This window comes from Lagenorhynchus albirostris, chromosome 1, assembly GCF_949774975.1.
Source record: "Lagenorhynchus albirostris chromosome 1, mLagAlb1.1, whole genome shotgun sequence".
NCBI lineage: Eukaryota > Metazoa > Chordata > Mammalia > Artiodactyla > Delphinidae > Lagenorhynchus > Lagenorhynchus albirostris.
The window spans coordinates 47,924,702-47,946,147 of NC_083095.1; the positions used below are offsets into that span (position 1 = coordinate 47,924,702).

Sequence of the window (21,446 nt, forward strand, 5' to 3'; positions counted from 1 at the left end):
CTGAAGAATTTCTTGAATAATCAAAGAGCTGCCCAGAATTGTGGGCTAGATAAATTTATACCTGTTTAAGAATCTAAGGGGGAGAGAGACCTTCAAGATGGTGGAGGAGTGAGATGTGGAGATCACCTTCCTCCCCACAAATACATCAGAAATACATCTACACGTGGAACAACTCCTACAGAACACCTACCGAATGCTGGCAGAAGACCTCAGACCTCCCAAAAGGCAAGAAACTCCCCAAGTACCTGGGTAGGGCAAAAGAAAAAAGAAAAAACAGAGACAAAAGAATAGGGACGGGACCTGCACCTAAGAGGGAGCTGTGAAGGAGGAGAGGTTTCCACACACTAGGAAGCCCCTTTGCGGGTGGAGACGGGGCCGGGGGGCTTCGGAGTCATGGAGGAGAGCACAGCAACAGGGGTGCGGAGGGCAAAGTGGAGAGATTCCCGCACAGAGGATCGGTGCCGACCAGCATTCACCAGCCCGAGAGGCTTGTCTGCTCACCCGCCGGGGCGGGCAGGGGCTGGGAGCTGAGGCTCGGGCTTCGGAGGTCAGATCCCAGGGAGAGGACTGGGGTTGGCTGTGTGAACACAGCCTGAAGGGGCTAGTGCGCCACGGCTAGCTGGGAGGGAGTCCAGGAAAAAGTCTGGTGCTGCTGAAGAGGCAAGAGACCATTGTCTCTGGGTGTGGCGCGAGCTGCAGCTATCAGCACAGACCCCAGACATGGGCATGAGACACTAAGGCTGCTGCGGCAGCCACCAATAAGCCTGTGTGCAAGCACAGGTCACTATCCACGCCTCCCGGGAGCCTGTGCAGCCTGCCACTGCCAGGGTCCCGGGATCCAGGGACAATTTCCCCGAGGGAACACACGGCGCGCCTCAGGCTGGGGCAACGTCCCGCTGGCCTCTGCCGCCGCAGGCTCGCCCCACATCCGTACCCCTCCCTCCCCCCCGGGCCTGAGTGAGCCAGAGCCCCCGAATCAGCAGCTGCTGTAACCCCGTCCTGTCTGAGCGGGGAACAGATGCCCTCAGGCGACCTACACACAGAGATGGGGCCAAATCCAAGGCTGAAGCCCAGGAGCTCTGCGAACAAAGAAGAGAAAGGGAAATCTCTCCCAGCAGCCTCAGGAGCAGCAGATTAAATCTCCACAATCAACTTGATGTACCCTGCATCTGTGGAATACCTGAATAGACAACGAATCATCCCAAAATTGAGGCGGTGGACTTTGGGAGCAACTGTAGTCTTGGGGTTTGCCTTCTGCATCTAATTTGTTCTGGTTTTATGTTTACCTTAGTATTTAGAGTTTATTATCATTGGTAGATTTGTTTATTAATTTGGTTGTTCTCTTGCTCTTTATTTTAATATATATATATACACACACATATATATATATATTTACTTTTTCTCTTGTTGTGAATCTGTATGTTTCTTTTAGTGATTTTGTCTGTATAGCTTTACTTTTACCATTTGTCCTAGGGTTCTCTCTGTCCTTTTTTTTTTTTAGTATACATTTTAGCGCTTGTTATCACTGGTGGAATTGTTTTTTTGTTTGGTTGCTCTCTTCTTTCTTTCTCTCTTTTCTTTTTTCCTCTTTTTTGACTACTTTTAAATTTATTTTATTTTTAATGTTTTTTATTTTAATAGCTTTATTTTCTTTTTTTCATTCTTTTTTTCTTCCTTTTTTCTTCCTGGGACTGACAGGGTCTTGGTGCTCTGGCCGGGTGTCAGGCGTGTGCCTCTGAGAAGGGAGAGCCGAGTTCAGGACACTGGACCACCAGAGACCTCCCAGCTCCATGTAATATCAAACGGCAAAAGCTCTCCCAGAGATCTCCATCTCAACACCAAGACCCAGCTCCACTCAACAACCACCAAGCTACAGTGCTGGACACCCTGTGCCAAACAACTAGCAAGACAGGAACATAACCCCACCCATTAGCAGAGAGGCTGCCTAAAATCATAATAAGTCAACAGACATCCCAAACCACACCACTGGACATGGTCCTGCCCACCAGAAAGACAAAATCCAGCCTCATCGACCAGAACACAGGCACTAGTCCCTTCCATCAGGAAGCCTACACAACTCACTGAACCAATCTTAGGCAATGGGGGCAGACACCAAAAACAACAGCAACTACGAACCTGTAGCCTGTGAAAAAGAGACCCCAAATACAGTATGTTAAGCAAAATGAGAAGACAAAGAAACACACAGCAGATGAAGGAGCAAGGTAAAAACCCTCCAGACCAAACAAATGAAAAGGAAATAGGCAGTCTACCTGAAAAAGAATTCAGAGCAATGATAGTAAAGATGATCCAAAATCTTGGAAACACAATGGAGAAAATACAAGAAACGTTTAACAAGGACCTAGAAGAACTAAAGAGCAAACAAACAGTGATGAACAACACAAAAATGAAATTAAAAATTCTCTAGAAGGGATCAACAGCAGAATAAATGAGGCAGAAGAACGGATAAGTGACCTGGAAGATAAAATAGTGGGAATAACTACTGCAGCCCAGAATAAAGAAAAAAGAATGAAAAGAACTGAGGACAGTCTCAGAGACCTCTGGGACAACATTAAACGCACCAACATTCGAATTACAGGGGTCCCAAAAGAGGAAGAAAAAAAAGGGACTGAGAAAATACTGAAGAGATTATAGTTGAAAACTTCCCTAATATGGAAAAAGGAAATAGTCAACTACTCCAGGAAGCATAGAGAGCCTCATACAGGATAAATCCAAGGAGAAACATGCCAAGACACATATTAAGCAAACTATCAAAAATTAAACAAAAAGAAAAAACACTAAAAGCGGCAAGGGAAAAAACAACAAATAACATACAAGGGAATCCCCATAAGGTTAACAGCTGATCTTTCAGCAGAAACTCTGCAAGCCAGAACGTAGTGGCAGGACATATTTAAAGTGATGAAAGGGAAAAACCTACAACCATGATTACTCTACCCAGCAAGGATCTCATTCAGATTTGATGGAGAAATTAAAACCTTTACAGACGAGCAAAAGCTAAGAGAATTCAGCACCACCAAACCAGCTTTACAACAAATGCTAAAGGAACTTCTCTAGGCAGGAAACACAAGAGAAGGAAAACACCTACAATAACAAACCCAAAACAATTAAGAAAATGGTAATAGGAACATACATATCGATAATTACCTTAAGTGTAAATGGATTAAATGCTCCAACCAAAAGACATACACTGGCTGAATGGATACAAAAACAAGTCCCGTATATATGCTTTACAAGAGACCCACTTCAGACCTAGGGACACATACAGACTGAAAGTGAAGGGACGGAAAAAGATATTCCATGCAAATGGAAATCAAAAGAAAGCAGGAGTAGCAATTCTCATATAAGACAAAATAGACTTTAAAATAAAGATTATTAGAAGAAACAAAGAAGGGCACTACATAATGATCAAGGGATCAATTCAAGAAGAAGATATAACAATTGTAAATATTTATGCACCCAACACAGGAGCACCTCGATACATAAGGCAAATGCTAACAGCCATAAAAGGGGAAAGCGACAGTAACACAATCATACTAGGGGACTTTAACAGCCCACTTTCACCAATGGACATATCATCCAAAATGAAAATAAATAAGGAAACACAAGCTTTAAATGATACATTAAACAAGATGGACTTAATTGATATTTATAGGACCTTCCACCCAAAAACAACAGAATACACTTTCTTCTCAAGTGCTCATGGAACATTCTCCAGGATAGATCATACCTTGGGTCACAAATCAAGCCTTGGTAAATTTAAGAAAATTGAAATCATATCAAGTATCTTTTCCGACCAAAATGCTATGAGACTAGATATCAATTACAGGAAAAAATCTGTAAAAAATACAAACACATGGAGGCTGAACAATACACTACTAAATAACCAAGAGATCACTGAAGAAATCAAAGAGGAAATCAAAAAATACCTAGAAACAAATGACAATGAAAATATGACGACCTATGGGATACAGCAAAAGCAGTTCTAAGAGGGAAGTTTATAGCAATATAATCCTACCTCAAGAAACAAGAAACATCTCAAATAAACAACTTAAACTTACACCTAAAGCAATTAGAGAAAGAAGAACAAAAAACCCACAAAGTTAGCAGAAGGAAAGAAATCATAAAGATCAGATCAGAAATAAATGAAAAAGAAATGAAGGAAACAATGGCAAAAATCAATAAAACTAAAAGCTGGTTCTTTGAGAAGATAAACAAAATTGATAAACCATTAGCCAGACTCATGAAGAAAAAAAGGGAGAAGACTCAAATCAATAGAATTAGAAATGAAAAAGGAGAAGTAATAACTGATACTGCAGAAATACAAAGGATCATGAGAGATTACTACAAGCAACTATATGCCAATAAAATGGACCACCTGGAAGAAATGGACAAATTCTTAGAAAAACACAACCTTCTGAGACTGAACCAGGAAGAAACAGTAAATATAAACAGACCAATCACAAGCACTGAAATTGAAACTGTGATTAAAAATCTTCCAACAAACAAAAGCCCAGGACCAGATGGCTTCACAGGCGAATTCTATCAAACATTTAGAGAAGAGCTAACACCGATCCTTCTCAAACTCTTCCAAAATATAGCAGAGGGAGGAACACTCCCAAACTCATTCTATGAGGCCACCATCACCCTGATACCAAAACCAGACAAAGAAGTCCTCAAAATGAAAACTACAGGCCAATATTACTGATGAACATAGACGCAAAAATCCTCAACAAAGTACTAGCAAACAGAATCCAACAGCACATTAAAAGGATCATACACCATGATCAAGTGGGGATTATCCAGGAATGCAAGTATTCTTCAATATACGCAAATCAATCAATGTGATAAACCACATTAACAAATTGAAGGAGAAAAACCATATGATCATCTCAATAGATGCAGAAAAAGCTTTTGACAAAATTCAACACCCATTTATGATAGAAACCCTCCAGAAAGTAGGCATAGAGGGAACTTACCTCAACATAATAAAGGCCATATATATGAAAAACCCACAGCCAACATCTTTCTCAAGGGTGAAAAACTGAAACCATTTACAGTAAGATCAGGAACAAGACCAGGCTGTCCACTCTTACCACTATTATTCAACATTGTTTTGGAAGTTTTAGACACAGCAATCAGAGAAGAAAAAGAAATAAAAGGAATACAAATCGGAAAAGAAGAAGTAAAGCTGTCACTGTTTGCAGATGACATGATACTGTACATAGAGAATCCTAAAGATGCTACCAGAAAACTACTAGAGCTAATCAACGAATTGGTAAAGTAGCAGGATACAAAATTAATGCACAGAAATCTCTTGCATTCCTATACACTAATGATGAAAAATCTGAAGGAGAAATTAAGGAAACACTCCCATTTACATTGCAACAAAAAGAATAAAATACCTAGGAATAAACCTAACTAAGGAGACAAAAGACCTGTAGGCAGAAAACTATAAGACACGGGTGAAAGAAGTTAAAGATGATACAAACAGGTGGAGAGATATACCATGTTCTTGGATTGGAAGATATTGTGAAAATGACTCTACTACCCAAAGCAATCTACAGATTCAATGCAATCCCTATCAAACTACCACTGGCATTTTTCACAGAACTAGAACAAAAAATTTCACAATTTGTATGGAAACACAAAAGACCCCGAATAGCCAAAGCAATCTTGAGAAAGAAAAATGGAGCTGGAGTAATCAGGCTCCCTGACTTCAGACTCTACTACAAAGCTACAGTAATCAAGACAGTATAGTACTGGAACAAAAACAGAAAGATAGATCAACGGAACAGGATAGAAAGCCCAGAGATAAACCCATGCACATATGATCACCTTATCTTTGATAAAGGAGGCAAGAATATACAATGGAGAAAAGACAGCCTCTTCAATAAGTGGTGTTGGAAAAACTGGACAGCTACATGTAAAAGAATGAAATTAGAACACTCCCTAACACCATACACAAAAGTAAACTCAAAATGGATTAAAGACCTAAATGTAAGGCCAGACACTATCAAACTCTTAGAGGAAAACATAGGCAGAACACACTATGACATAAATCACAGCAAGATCCTTTTTGATCCACCTCCTAGAGAAATGGAAATAAAAACAAAAATAAACAAATGGGACCTAATGAAACTTCAAAGCTTTTGCACAGCAAAGGAAACCATAAACAAGACGAAAAGACAACCCTCATAATGGGAGAAAATATGTACAAATGAAGGAACTGACAAAGGATTAACCCCCCAAATTTACAAGCAGCTCATGCAACTCAATATCAAAACAACAAACAACCCAATCCAAAAATGAGCAGAAGACCTAAATAGACATTTCTCCAAAGAAGATATATAGATTGTCAAAAAACACATGAAATAATGCTCAACATCACTAATCATTAGAGAAATGCAAATCAAAACTACAATGAGGTATCACCTCACATCAGTCAGAATGGCCATCATCAAAAAATCTACGAACAATAAATGTTGGAGAGGGTGTGGAGAAAAGGGAATCCTTTTGCACTGTTGGTGGGAATGTAAATTGATACAGCCACTGTGGAGAACAGTATGGAGGTTCCTTAAAAAACTAAAAAGGGAACTACTATACAACCCAGCAATCCCACTACTGGGCATATCCCATGAGAAAACCATAATTCAAAAAGAGTCAGGTACCACAATGTTCATTGCAGCTCTATTTACAATAGCCAGGACATGGAAGCAACCTAAGTGTTCAATGACAGATGAATGGATAAAGAAGATGTGGCACATATATATAATGGAATATTACTCAGCCATAAAAAGAAATGAAATTGAGTTATTTGTAGTGAGGGGGATGGACCTAAAGTCTGTGATACAGAGTGAAATAGGTCGAAAGAGAAAAACAAATACTGTATGCTAACACATATATATGGAATCTAAAAAAAACAAACAAAAAAACTGGTCATGAAAAACCTAGAGGCAGGACTGGAATAAAGACACAGACATAGAGAATGGACTTGAGGACACAGGAAGTGGGAAGGGTAAGCTGGGACAAAGTGAGAGAGTGGCATGGACTTATATATACTACCAAATGTAAAATAGCTAGCTAGTGGGAAGCAGCCGCATAGCACAGGGAGATCAGCTCAGTGCTTTGTGACCACCTAGAGGGGTGGGATAGGAAGGGTGGGAGGGAGGGAGACGCAAGAGGGAAGAGATATGGGAACATATGTATATGTATAACTGATTCACTTTGTTATAAAGCAGAAACTAACACACCATCGTGAAACAATTATACTACAATAAATATGTGAAAAAAAGAAGAATCTAAGGAGAAGGTGAGAGCTGTTGTAAGTTATTTCAGGCAAGAATTTTTCTCAGCTTAATGTGTGAATAAACATGTACTATCTAATAGCGTATTGGTATTTTAAATTATGGCATTTCATATCAAATTCGTGTATAACACTGATTAGTGTATACCACCTCTAGATGTGAAGTACATACAGTTATACACTTAATGATAGCTCAACTTAAGATTTTTCAACTTTACAATGGTGCAAAAGTGACACACGTTCAGCAGAAACTGTACTTCCACTTTTGAATTTTGTTTTTCCCAGGCTAGCAGTAGGCAGTATGATCCCCTCTGGTGACCTGGGGCAGTGGTAGCACTGCAGCCCCCAGGCAGCCATGCGATCAGAAGGGTAAACACACCAAACACAACCATTCTGGACCCATAGGACCATTTTGTTTTTTTACTTTCAGTACATATTCAATAAATTATACAAGATATTCAACACTCTTATAAAATAGGCTTTGTGTTAGATGTTTTGCCCAACTGTAGTTTAATGTAAGTGTTCTGAGCATGTTTAAGGTAGCCTAGGTTAAGCTGTGATGTCCAGTAGGCCAGGTGTATTAGATGCATTTTCACTTACGATAAGCCAAGGAAGATCTGTAATTATAAGCTCACTGAGAGCAAACGGTCATTTGTAACTCCAGGTATTTTTCTCTTTTCTATGGTAGCACTAGGCTTCTTATCCTTACGTGATAGAAACTCAATCGGTGTAGTCTGTTAAGAGAGATTAAGAAAACCAGACCTCCAGATAAAAGCACAAACACTTTTATTTTTAACAGTAGTGTTTTGTTACAATTTAGTGAAACAACAAATAAATACATTCATTGGCCACAGCTATACTTTTAGAACCAGTTTGAAACTGATTATATAGCTGAGAAACACCATTAAACAATAAAAAAGGCAGCTATGCATAAAAAAGCCACTTTAGCTATAAATTACATTTTTCATAAAACTACTACCAGCTATAATGAGTGGCAAGAATTTCAAAATTAATGACCACCCAAATGAAACGATAAAAACAAGTACTGCTAACCACTGTAAAATTACACACTTAAGCAATGAAATTCTCTGTTCTAATTAAGGAACCAAAAAGAAGGTTTGAAATTGTCATCATGTGCTTCAGTGCAGGATGAACAGGGAATCGATAGCCCTTTGATTTTAAAACAACTCCTTCTTTCGAGACCAGACTTAAAGTGCTCCTAGTGCTTTGGAATTTTTAAGCAAAAACTGGGCCAGAAGTTTATCTTTTTTGTCTTTGGTGATATATTGTGGGAGATGTGTATAAGGAGACAAATGCAAGAATTCAGGTACCCTGGTCAGGGGTAAGAAATTTACAAATCTCAGATTTGGAAGAATCAACTAATGCAGCTGAAAGAACGAAGTTATTTTATCTGAAATATTTTTAAAAAGTTACCTTTGCTTATCTGGTCAAATAGGAGCATTATCTAGGGAAGTCTAGGGAAGCTTTACTAGAAAAAATTTACTTTATCACTTTGAACCCCGAGGACTAACAAAGGCAACACAGATCTTCTCAGATAGTTCTACATAATTAGATATCTAACATTATTAGGAAAATAAATAGTTGGCATTCTGAAAAGAAACCCAATAACTGAAGTCGCAATCAAAATATACTCAGGTAAGTGCATGTTATGTTGTTCTGTTACTACCAAGGTTAACTTCTATACTATAAATTTTTAAATAATTTGGTTGCATTGAGAGAATTTATTATAAATAAACCCAAAGTAACATTTATAAGTTTATGCTTTTAACTGAATTCAGAATCATTTTGTATGATAAAAAGATGAAATTTCTTTGGCTGTGTACCAGCCTTCCAAAAGATCAAAAGCATTATAAATTTCATTTTTTTCTTGGGGTTTCACTTATTGTTATACTTTTATGAAGTTACTGAATCAATTAATCAAAAAGTTGAAAGGTATTTTATGTAAGAGTAGAAATAAAACATAACTTTCCAATCAAAGTAAAGACAGAAAAGGATAGTTGTATTAGTTCCAGTTCTGAAGAAATAGATCAGCAAACAATTGTGTATATAGTTAGTCATCTTTAAGCATGTTGTGACAACTTCCCAGTGTGCCCATTACCTTGGCATCTTGAGGTATTCAGCATCTACTTCTTTCCATATAGACACTGGTAGAAAGTGCATTTTAAAATTCTCTATTACCTTAGCCTACCATGTATTATTTTTTAGATCCAAGGTAGGACATCCAAGACAGTTTTAATGTAATTCTAAAAGTATTCCAATATTGTGAACCACTGGTTTTATACTTACCTAGTTAGTACATTTACATAAGTTGTTCATTTAGTCTACTGCTGGAATTAATTTGAATTAAATTTAATTTGGCTTTTCCCATATACAAGATATAAAAATGTGAAAACTAAAGGAGGAATTACATGTCTTACAAAGTATTGCACTTGAGTTCACTGCAATAACGTATCATGATTTAATTTACCTGAGGATAATCCTGATTCAGTAGGAATAAGTAAGATTACCTATATTTTGTTTCAGCTAAATTGAATGCCTTTGAAAATGTATTCATGTTTTAACTCAGAATTATACATTTTATGAATAGTTCTTAAATGCATCTGTAAACTTGTTTAGTCCCAAGAAGTGTCTACCGAAATCTCCCTATGCAAAAATTACTATTGCTTTCTTGAAGAATCATGCTTAAACTACTACATATATCTTAATCATACAAAATAATTACTTGACCAAATCTACTCAAAGTAGCCACATAATTTTGACTGGTATACTTTCCTCTTGAAGAAATGACTGTGGCTTTCCAAAGAACACTGCTGGTCCTCACTGTAAAGGATTACTACTGTCATTTGTTTAAAATGATAATTTGAATAATTTCAGTTGGTACTGTACAATCATGCTTAAAAGAACTATCTTCAGCGATTACATACTTTTTAGTAGATCTTTTAAAAGAATGGTACATTTGTATGCCTTCATTCTGTGCACTGTTCACACTATAAACTTTATTGGGTTAAGAATTCCACATGGAGTACACTGCTGAATATACAGGCTTTGATTTTTGTAGGGAAATTGCCTCCTAATTCGGTGTACAACATAATATCCCAATGTGAACACTGGGTAGGACTTTGGGGACTGCAGTGTACTCTTTCAGGACAAAGATAAAAGTGCAAATATGCAACTATGCATTTGACGTTCCAAAGTCAGGATGCTTGGAGGCCATCAAGTGCCTTAAGATCTAATCCCTCTTTTCTCCCGCTCCAAACTTTCCACTGCACTTCACTTTACCAGGACGAGGTCAAAAGTGACAGCCGTGTCCCCCACTGGACACGGCCACATTTCGAGGCTTTGTTTTCGGTTGCAACAGATAATGGAATGTTTATGTAGATGTAATTTAAACACACAGGATATACACATTCATGGAAAACGATTGAAGAATCACGACTTGGTAATGCCATCAGTTTTGTGGTGTTACATATAAGCTATGGTGATTGTTCATATCTAAATTACTACAAGTAAAGAGCAAAGGAGCAGTATCTGTCATAGGTCCATTCAGGTGGGGAGAGACTGTGTAACTGTTGCTGCCACACCCAGTCATGGTGCCATACCAGCCCAAACCTTGTGAATTTGATAAACTGCAACAAAAAAGGGCAAAAAAGCCAAAGGACTGTGATCAGGATGTAATAAGTCATGTTGGCATTTTTAGTTTTCAATGAATTTTATAATACAGTTAGTATCGAATATATTGAAATATGTTCTTTGCTAAATAACATAATGGTTCTCTACAAAATGCAATGACTTTTATCTAATATCCTTGATTCTATATCACATATTAGAAAATAATGAATTAATACCACTCAAAACTAGTAGAACTTGATTATCAGATAATAATAATAACAATATAGTGCTTATTATGTAGTAGGTTCTATTCTAAGACATGTTTGTGTGTGTGTATATATATGTGAATATACATACATATGTACAGTATGTTTACACACACACACACTCATTTAATCTTTACAACCATCCTATCAGATAGGTTCTATTATAATCCCTATCTAACAGATGAAAACAGACTAAAAAAACTGAGGTTAAGTAACTTGTCCAGATGAAGTAAGGATTATAGAAAATGCTACATCAAACTCAAAGCATTAAGGCTTTACATCAAACTTTTACATCAAACTCAAAGCATTAAGGTGTGCATTAAGGCTTTCTCTTTGCACTGCCACATAGCTAATGGTATGGACTTGCAAAGATTTTGGAACAAGTAGGGCACATGAAGATTTTCTATGGCACTAAGCTTTGCAAGAGTTTATCTAGGGTTTCTCTGTGGATTTTGAACAGCAGACTAGATATGGAAACATATAAAATCACTATAATAGTATTTCTTCCCTGCTCACCAACCCCCATCAGCTCTGAACTAACAAGGAATCCTGCAATGAAATGGTACCATTTTACCCCCAAAGGCATTTCTCAAATAAAGGTAATATATGGGCTTAGAATCAGATGATAATTCTTTATAGTACAGGTCCCATCATGGGTTTAACATCTACTATTCTAAGCTCCAATGTTAAATGATCTTATTTATTGACATATATCAGCAAATCACCCTTTTCATATTTGGGTTAAAGCTTAGATTTGTTCTCTTGAATCTATGTCAGTACTAATTCAGTACATCTACCTTCCTTCTCTTGAACTTCCCAGTCTTGGCAAGTCATCATCACTATCATATCGTCTTGGATTGTCAAAGAAGTATGCTCTGGAACTGTAACTGTGACTATTTATCATGCCAGCAGGTGCCTGTGAACAAAGTATTAGATAGCATAAGAAGATTTACTTTTCAAATAGGAAAGGAGGCCTGGATCTATAATGCTTTTTAGTCTTTGCCAAAAATAGACAATCAATATAAATGTTCCATTATTTTTTAAAATAAGGAGAACAAACATTAGGTAATATTATGACATCATACCAAGTTCTGGTTTAATCTCTGTGCCCGGAAAAACAGTACCACCGACCATGCTGGCACATGTTCCCACAGAAAGAGGACCATTCCAAATACTGTATACTCTTCTCCACTTATGTCTTTTACATGAGCCTGTAAATAGAATATGGCAGAGCAATTTTAAGATCTGTTTTATGTGTAAGAAATCACCCTCCACAATCAACTTGCTTCAGGTAGCGTAAGTTAAAACATCAACTTACAAGCACATAAAACTCTAAATTAATTTCAATATTTTATGGTTTCTCATGTAGTGATATTTACCCTTTAAAGGTCATAAAAATGCTTTGCTATTAAGTAGAATAAAGAGGTACTAACTTTTTCAATACATCAATTTATGAAAATATTTTAAATACATGGGTAATGGGGTAGACAGTTTAGGCCCCATAGTCTAAGGAGAGTTATAAAAGAGACTACTGGTTCCAGCTGCTCCAAAGGCAAAATAATTACACTTACCCTGAGTTATACCTGTAGAGAAATGTAACATGCAAGTCGCTCAGCTCTGTTGCTACTTAAAAACATGCTTTTGGGCTTAAACTCCATGTTGGATTTGTTTCTATTCTAATAGATGTGGGAAGAGAGAAATGGGAAAAGGAGTGAAGGGAATCTGCTACATGGAACCACACGTGAAAACTCCTTCTTAGAAAGGTAACTGAAATTCAGATAAAATAGTATCCCACAATGCCTTAAATTCAGTACAAAGTTAAATTAATATAAATAAAGATATGACATGTACCCATGTCAAAATGTACTTCTAGGTAAAGGATGGAGAATGCTGGGAAGTCAAATATGCATAGCTAGGACACCAGGAATCACTACAGAAAACACCTGGACATCCAAGGAACTACGAATGCTCTCCCATTATCAAGACTGATAATGCCAGATTTTCATAAGTCATACATCTAAAACTGAACCAAATATCTAGGCTATATGTAGCTCTTGGGTAAGAGAGAATTAATTTCATCCTAACAAATTAAATATATAACCATATTCACTAGCTAATGACAGGCAACCAATTTATCTAGAGATATTTAAATACTATCCTTTAAAAACTAGTAAAATAGGTTTATGACCAATAGATTTAAGGCACTGTTAGTATTATTAACAAAAAGAAAAGAAAATATTACTTTGAGAGAAGTTCTCTCTGAAGAATGATTTCAAGTGCCACATATAAATGAGGATTTTTAAACATAGAACTTTTAAGTATGATTACTGATAGTAGCTAGAGATTCCATAAAAGTGTTTGTAAGTCAAACACTTAAAACGTTCTCCTAGTCAGGCTAACTTCATTATCATACACTTAGATTGGCAATACATGCTAGGTACTTACCTTATCTGAAAGATTATCCCAGCCATAATTAAATGGACTTTCTAATGTATCCTGAGATATGGTGATCACCACCAAATTATAACATGCTCTTGAAGAGTAGAGAAGAATGACTACAGAGCCTACGACAACAGTCTGGCACAGAGACATACCCTAAAAGAAAAAAAATCATCATCATGAAACCACGCACATTTGTCATGACAGGCCATTCATCCATATACAATATAGTCACCTCTTGCAATGCACTCCTAGAAAACACTGAGTGAGCACCAGTTGAAATAAACTCTTGATTATCTTGCTTTACAATTCCTATTTTTAGAACCACTTGCGTTTAAACTACCCTGTTAATACAAATAAGTTCTTTGCCAACTTGCCCAGTGGCAGCTGGAGGAAGATTTTTTTCTGCCAAGGTTACCTTAAGTAGTATAGGAATAAACAACTTGGCAAAAGATCTGAGCTTTAATTGATGTTAATCAGAGAGGTAGTTTTGTCCTAATGAGAAAAGAATGGGAAATAAAAGCATTAGTCCATTTGACACACTTAATTTCCAGTAAGATGAAAAATTAAAATAGAAATACAACTGCTGTGCTATTTGCTTTGTTCTACTAGATTCTGTTAGTTGATGTTATTCCTCTGTTGATGCTGTTATGTTGATGACAAAATGATGCAGGCACCCAAATGCACTTTCAAATCCAAAATATTTTATTACTAAGCCTTTCACCATTTCCCCAAATACTGTAAATTGAGGGAAATTTGTCCTTCGTTTCTTGTTCAGAACTTTATCAAGAATGGTCAACTATTTCAGAAAGGCATGAAACTGACAACAATACTGCTTGTGGTATGTAAAGCACCAAAGCAACACACCTGTAACAGTGTGCATTTATAGCTGTCTCAGTCACAATTTCTATGTATAGATACAAGCATCTGACTACTACATCGCCCCAAATTTACATACTGAAATATTTATTAATTACTTTCCTTTTATTTCCTCTTTATATTACAGTTAGGGCAATTGCACTGAACATTTGAAGTTGTGTGTGTAGTTATGTTAAACAATCTATTAATTTCAGATAGAAATAGGTTATTAAAATGTTATTAGAAGGGGTCACTGGGTTTGGTAGGATTGAGAACCATTATTATAGCTGATTTCCTTACAAGAACAACACATTTTAGAGGTATATGAGAAGAAAGCAAACCAAAAGATGAAATATATCTTGAAAGATGTTGAAATAGCAAAAGAGTACCTTCTCTGAGCTGACCTACTACCATAGCAAAAAGGATGTGTGAAAATAAATAAAATTCTAGCAAGATTAAATTTTTTAATCAAGGCTAAAATTTTCTACAATGTACATTTTTATTTTTGTGAATCCCCCCAAAAATGTTGTTAATAAAAAGCTGATCTAAAAGCAATCCAGTTTCCATTTTAAAAGTACTATATTATTAAAGAAAAGTTAGGTAGCAAGAAAAGTTAGAATGCTGTAAGCGTTACTGTCCTTTAATATAACCATAAGTAAATTTACAGTCACTGCTTTGAGATATAAAGTGACTGCTAAAAATACATCTTATAATATGGAGATACTCTGCTTATACTTGTAAATACTATAAAAACTACAAAAGTATGAGAAAAGAGCAAAGAATAATATCAAAGCAATTAATAAAATTGCAGTCAAATTACATACATAGAGAAAGAAGCCCACCGATTTAGAAAACAAAATAAGATCCTTCTCACAAAATACAGGATTATAAAACAAAAGATAAGGATTCAGCCACCTGGAAAGTGCTCTCGAAAAGTTAAAGAAAATCTTCCTAAACTGAAAAGTCATGACAAACAATTCCACTCAGGAGCAATCCTCAAGGAATGATTCTCCCTTCCTCCACCTCTGACATCTACATACCACATTTTTAGAAATTCCACACTTGACAAGTAAAGAAGAGTTAGACCTCACTCCAGCATGCATATCATTGACTAGAGTTCAGTATTTGTTTACAGGTATTTTTAGATGCAGATATGCAGAAACCTCAACTTACCATTCATTGAGTTTTGACAAATGTGTATACAAATAGAGAACATTACCATCACTCCCGAACATTCCCTCACATCCCTTCCCCATCAACCAACTCCCCAGCGCAAATACTCTCCTGCTTTTGTCTTTTACCACAACTTAGTTCTGCCTACTCTAGAACTTCACATAAATGGAATCACAGGATATGAACTCCTTGTGTAGGTATCATTCACTTAGCATAATGTTTTGAGATTCACCCATGTTGTTGGATGTACCAGTAGTTAGGTGTTTGTATTGCTGAGGTGGACTATTAGGGTGACCAATTCCTGGTTTGCTCATAAGTTTCCTATTAAAAAAAAAGTTTCCTAGTTTTAGACTGAAAGTCCCACGTCCCCCAAAACTTCTCAGTTCCAGGCAAACCAGGACAGTTAGCCACACTAATTCCACTGTATAATTACATGAGTTTGTTTACGTGAGAATTTGTTTATCCATTTTTTCTGTTGATGGACTGTTTCTGAACGTTCTTATTCAAATCTTTTTCTGGACATACGCTGCTTTCACTTCTTTTACGTAAATATCTAACAGTGGAATTGCTGGGTGATATGGTAGGTATAAGTTCAGCTGTATAAGAAACTGCCAGATCTTTTTCCAAAATGGATGTACTTCCAACAGAGTATGGGAGTTCCAGTTGTTCCAATTCCTAGACAACATTTGGGGTTGTCAATCTTTTTCATTTTAGCCATGCTGGTGGATATTTTGGTTTTAATTTGCATTTCCCCGGGTGACTAATTATATTGTGCTTATTGGCCATTTGTATATCTTCTTTGTGAAAAGTCTGTTCATATCTTTGACCATTTTTAAATTGGGTTGTCTTTTTGAAAATTATTGAGTTGTAGGTGGTCTCTATGTATGCTGGAAATGAGTTCCTTATCAGATGTATGTATTGCAAATATTTTCTTGAAGTCTGTGGCTTGCCTTTGCATTTTCTTAGTCTTGTCTTTTGATGGGAAATTTTAAATTTTAATTAAGTCTAGTTTATGAATTTATTCTCTTGTGATTACTTTCAATGACCTGCCTAAGAGACCTTTGCCTATACCCAAATTGTAAAGAGAGTCTCCTGTGTTTGGTTTTAAAAGCTTTAGAATTTTTTCAGTTATATTTAAGTTTGCGATCCATTTTGAATTTGTGTGTGTGTGTATAATATGAGATGGAACTAAAGTTTCATTTTATTTCATGTGGATAACCAGTTCTTCCAGCACTACTAGCTAAAAAGACTTCCTTTCCCTTTGAATTGCTTTAGCTTCTTTGTCAAAAATCAAAGACTATATAAGTGTGGATTGTTTCCAGGCTCTCTATTCTGTTTCATTGATCTGTTTTATGCCAGTAACACACTGTCTTAATTACTGTAGCTTTATACTAAGTTTCAAAGTCATGTAGTCTAAGTCCTCTTCTTTTTCAGAGTTACCTTCTGCACTGTTCAATATAATAGCCATTAGCCACATGTGAGTACTTACATATTTACATTTAAACTAAATTAAATTAAAAGATCGGTTTCTTTCGGACTAGCCCTCTTTCGAGTGCTCAGTAGTCACATACTGAATAGTGCAGATATAGAATATTTTCATCATCGCAGAAAGTTCTATTGGAAAGTGCTACTTTTTAAGTATTTTGGGTCCTTTTTATTTCCATATAAATTTTAGAATAAACTTGTCAATTTCTATTTTTTAAAACCTCAAGGTAGTATTATGATTGGGATTGCATTGAATCTATAGATCATTTTGGGGAGAATTGCTATCTTAAAAATACTGCATCTTCCAATCCATGAACAATGGTCTTCATTGATTTATGTCTTTTTAATTTCTCTCAGTATTATTTTATAGTTTTTAGTATAGAGGTATTGCTTGTTTTTTGCAAAATTTATTCCTAAGTATTTTGTTTTTTTATGCTATTAATGTTATAGAATTGCTTTTTGAATTTCATTTTCTAACTGATTGCTCCTGGTATATATGAAAATACAATGTAATTTTCTGAGAATTTGCTAGTAGCTGTTTAGTAGATTCCTTAGGATGCTTTACATAAACAATCATGTTATCTGCAATTAGACACAGTTTTACTTCTTAATTTCCAATTTCATACCTTTTTGTTTTTGTTTTATTAGAATATTGAATAGAAATGGTGAGAGTGGGCATCCTTGCTTTGTTCCCAACCTTAGGGGCAAAACATTCAATACTTTAAGTATGACACTGATTGCAGGTTTTTTACAGACCTCCTTTATCAGATTGAGGAACATTCCTTCTATTCCCTATTGGCTGAACATTTCATTGTTGTTATTTTTAAATCATGAATTTTATTCATGTTATTAAATTTTTAATGTTATTTTAAATCATGAATTTAAAATTCACGGTGTTGAATTCTGTCAAATGTTTTTTCTACATCTATTCAAATGATTATTTGGTTTTTCTCCTTTGTTCTCTCAATGTAGTGAATTACAGTGACTGATTCTCAAATGTTAAACCAATGTTGCATTCCTGGGATAAACTCTTTTTAGTCATGATGTATTATCCTTTTTATATGTTGTTTAGATTCTGTATCTCTAAGTATAAGAGGTACTAGTGTATAATTTTTATTTATTTATCTATTTTTAATTTTTTTTTTTTTGCGGTACGCAGGCCTCTCACTGCTGTGGCCTCTCCCACTGCCGAGCACAGTCTCCGGACGCGCAGGCTCAGTGGCCATGGCTCACGGGCCCAGCCGCTCCGCGGCATGTGGCATCTTCCCTGACCGGGGCACGAACCTGTGTCCCTGCATCGGCAGGCGGACTCCCAACCACTGCGCCACCAGAGAAGCCCCTAATTTTTATTTGTTTAATAATGTCTTTGTCAAGTTTTGGTATCAGAGTAATGCTGTTCTCATAAAACATGTTAGGAAGTGTTCCTTTCTCCTCTATTTTCAAAAGAGTTTGTTTACTATTGGTGCTATTTCTTCTTTAAATATTTGATAAAATTAACCAGTGAAACCATCTAGGTTTGGAGTTTTGGGAGAAATTTCTGATAACAAATTCAATTTCTTTAATAAATATGGGGCTATTTATATTTGGTATTTTATCTTTAATTAATTTTGTTATGTTGTATTTTTTTTTAATTTGTCCATTTCATCTAAGTTGTCAAATTTATCCACAAGGATTTGCTCATAATATTCCCTCATTTTTCTTTTAATGTCTATAAGATCTATTGTGATTGTCCCTCTTTTATTCATGGTATTGGCAATTCGTATTTTCACTCTGCCTTTTTTGGTACATCAAATTTGTTGACCTATTAGAAGAATTAACTTTTGGCTTTAATTTCTCTATAGTTTATTTTCTGTTTCACTGATCTCTATTTTTACCTTTATTATTTCAGTTCTTCTACTTACTTTGGGCTTACTTAAAAACAAAAAACAAAAAACTTTTTCATAGTTTCCCCCAGCTTTTTCTAAGGTGAAACCTTAGGTCACTGATTTTATATCTTTCTCCTTTTCTAATATAGCATTTAAAGCTGTATTTTTCTCTTCAAGCATTATTTTAGCTGCATCCCACAAATATTGGTATATTGTTTTTCACTATTCTTCAGTTTGAAATATTTTCTAATTTCCCTTGTGATTTCTTCTTTTTCCCATGGGTTATTTGTAATTATGTTGCATAATTTCTAAATATTTGGATTTTTAAGAAGATATCATGTTGTTATTGATACTTAATTGCATTGTGGCCAGACTACATTCTTTGATTCCAGTCCTTTTCATTCTTTGATTGATACCTGTCTTATGGTCCACTGTATGGTTTATTTTGATGACCACTTCCATGATCAACTGAAAGGAATGTATATTCTCCAGTTATTGGGAGTCAGTTAGCTCAGAGGTGTTGATAGTGTTGTTCAGATTTTCTATGTCTACTGATTTTTTCTTTTATCAACTTCTGAGTATGGGGCATTAAAATCTCCATCTATGATTGTAGAGATTTTTCCCCCTTTTTTTCTTACTATTTGGTAAGTCTTTTTTCCCCTCTTTATTCCTACAATTTGGCTTCATGTACACATTTATGATTTTTATGTCTTTCTGATGAAATGTACCTCTTTATATTTGGTACTATCCTTTGCTTACCTTTTTATATCTGGTAATACCCTTTGTTTTGAAGTCTCTTTTATCTGATATTAAAGTGCCTTCTAATACTTACTGAATGAATAGTATATTAGTTTCCATCTAATTATTTTTAACTTATTATCTGTCTTTATATTTATTTAAAGTGCATTCCGGAAGCCAGAGTATAGATGGGCCTTGGTTTTTTAGAAATTCATTTTGACAGTCTCTACATTTTAACAGGAGTGTTTACTCCATTAACATTTAATAAAATTAGTGATATGTTTAGATTTAGGTCTTACATTTTACTATTTGCTTTCTGTTTGCCCTTCTTGTGCTTTGTTGTTGACATTGTTTATTTGTTGTTCCTCTATCCATCATTTTCTGCATTCTTGTGGGTTAACTGAATATTTTTTAGAACTCCATTTTAATTTATCCATTGAACTTTTAACTATACTTTTCTATTTCTTTGTTTTGTTTTGTTTTGCTTTTTGCCTTAAGTGGTTGTTCTAGGGCAACAGTTCTTAAAGTGTGGTCCAGGGACCTTAAAGATCAAAATCAAAATGATTAAAAAAAAGAGTAATAAGATGTTATTTGCCTATTATATTCTCATTCTCTTTTGTATATACAGCAGAGTTTCCCAGTGGCTCTATGATATATGATGGTTTCAACACTCTGTGTACATGTGTGTTCTTGTGTTTTCTAGGTTCCTGATATAATAGAATTAGGGTATAAATATATGCATTTTCAGAGATTAACTCAGCTTGTTCTCTGTACCTTTACTGGGTTCTTGTTAGTTTTCTTTGGTTATACCTGCTATATCTGATAAAACCTCATTATTACCAAACAAGTAGTTATTTGGAAATCCTAAAATTTTCCTTGTATCTACATGGCAGCACAACAAGAATACGTACAATTTACAGATTTGTTTTATAATATTTAAGAATTTTTTTCAAACACTTAAAAAATTTTAATTTAATATTAAACTATTTTAGAAATTAATAATTTTACTCTAAGATGAAAATTTTTTTCATATTTAAGAATGGATTATTGGCTGAGGATTGGGGACTTACTGTTTCATTCGTACAAAGTTTCAGTATGGGATGAAGATGTTCTGGAGATGGATAGTGGTGATGGTTGCACAACAGTGTGAATGTACTTAATGCCACTGAACTGTACATTTAAAACTGGTTAAAATGGTAAATTTTATGTTACGTATATTTTGTCACAATAAAAAATATTTTTCTCTACATACAGCTTCTTTGTTTACCTCTAAGATGCTGAGAAAGATGAAAGTGTTAGAATTCTCTGGTTCAATGAAGAAAGAAATCTACATCAAAGTAATTGGGTGAAACTGATTTCTTGTTTTGTTTTATCAAATGAAGTGCAATGAAAACTAACTTTCAATAGGTTTTATAAACGTTAATAATTTACCTTATTGTGTCTGCTGTGACAGAACATTATGTCCAAGTTAAGCTGCAGCATCATTTTGAGACCAATCATTCAGAGTTTCAAGCACAAGGAATTGAAATTTTAAATGCAGGTGTGGTGAGCACTTTAAACACCACAAATTGTTTTTATTACTTTCCAAACTAGAAATTAAAAAGTCACTCAGGCATTTTACAGGCTAAATTACTATATTGCATTGGCTGGCGAAGCACTCATAGTAGCTGA

The 21,446-nt window shown here is 35.5% G+C and overlaps 1 protein-coding gene across 1 annotated transcript in view; it reads right to left on the bottom strand.

The window, feature by feature from the left end:
• Window positions 1-10,790: 10,790 nt before the first annotated feature.
• Window positions 10,791-21,446, bottom strand: part of GPR137C (G protein-coupled receptor 137C) — a 52,568-nt gene continuing 41,912 nt past the window's right edge. The window contains exons 4-7 of the mRNA XM_060167195.1: window positions 13,663-13,812; window positions 12,303-12,428; window positions 12,015-12,133; window positions 10,791-10,968 (exon numbers count right to left, since the gene is read on the bottom strand). Coding sequence (XP_060023178.1) covers window positions 10,791-10,968; window positions 12,015-12,133; window positions 12,303-12,428; window positions 13,663-13,812 — 573 coding nt within the window. The remainder of the gene's footprint in view (window positions 10,969-12,014; window positions 12,134-12,302; window positions 12,429-13,662; window positions 13,813-21,446) is intronic.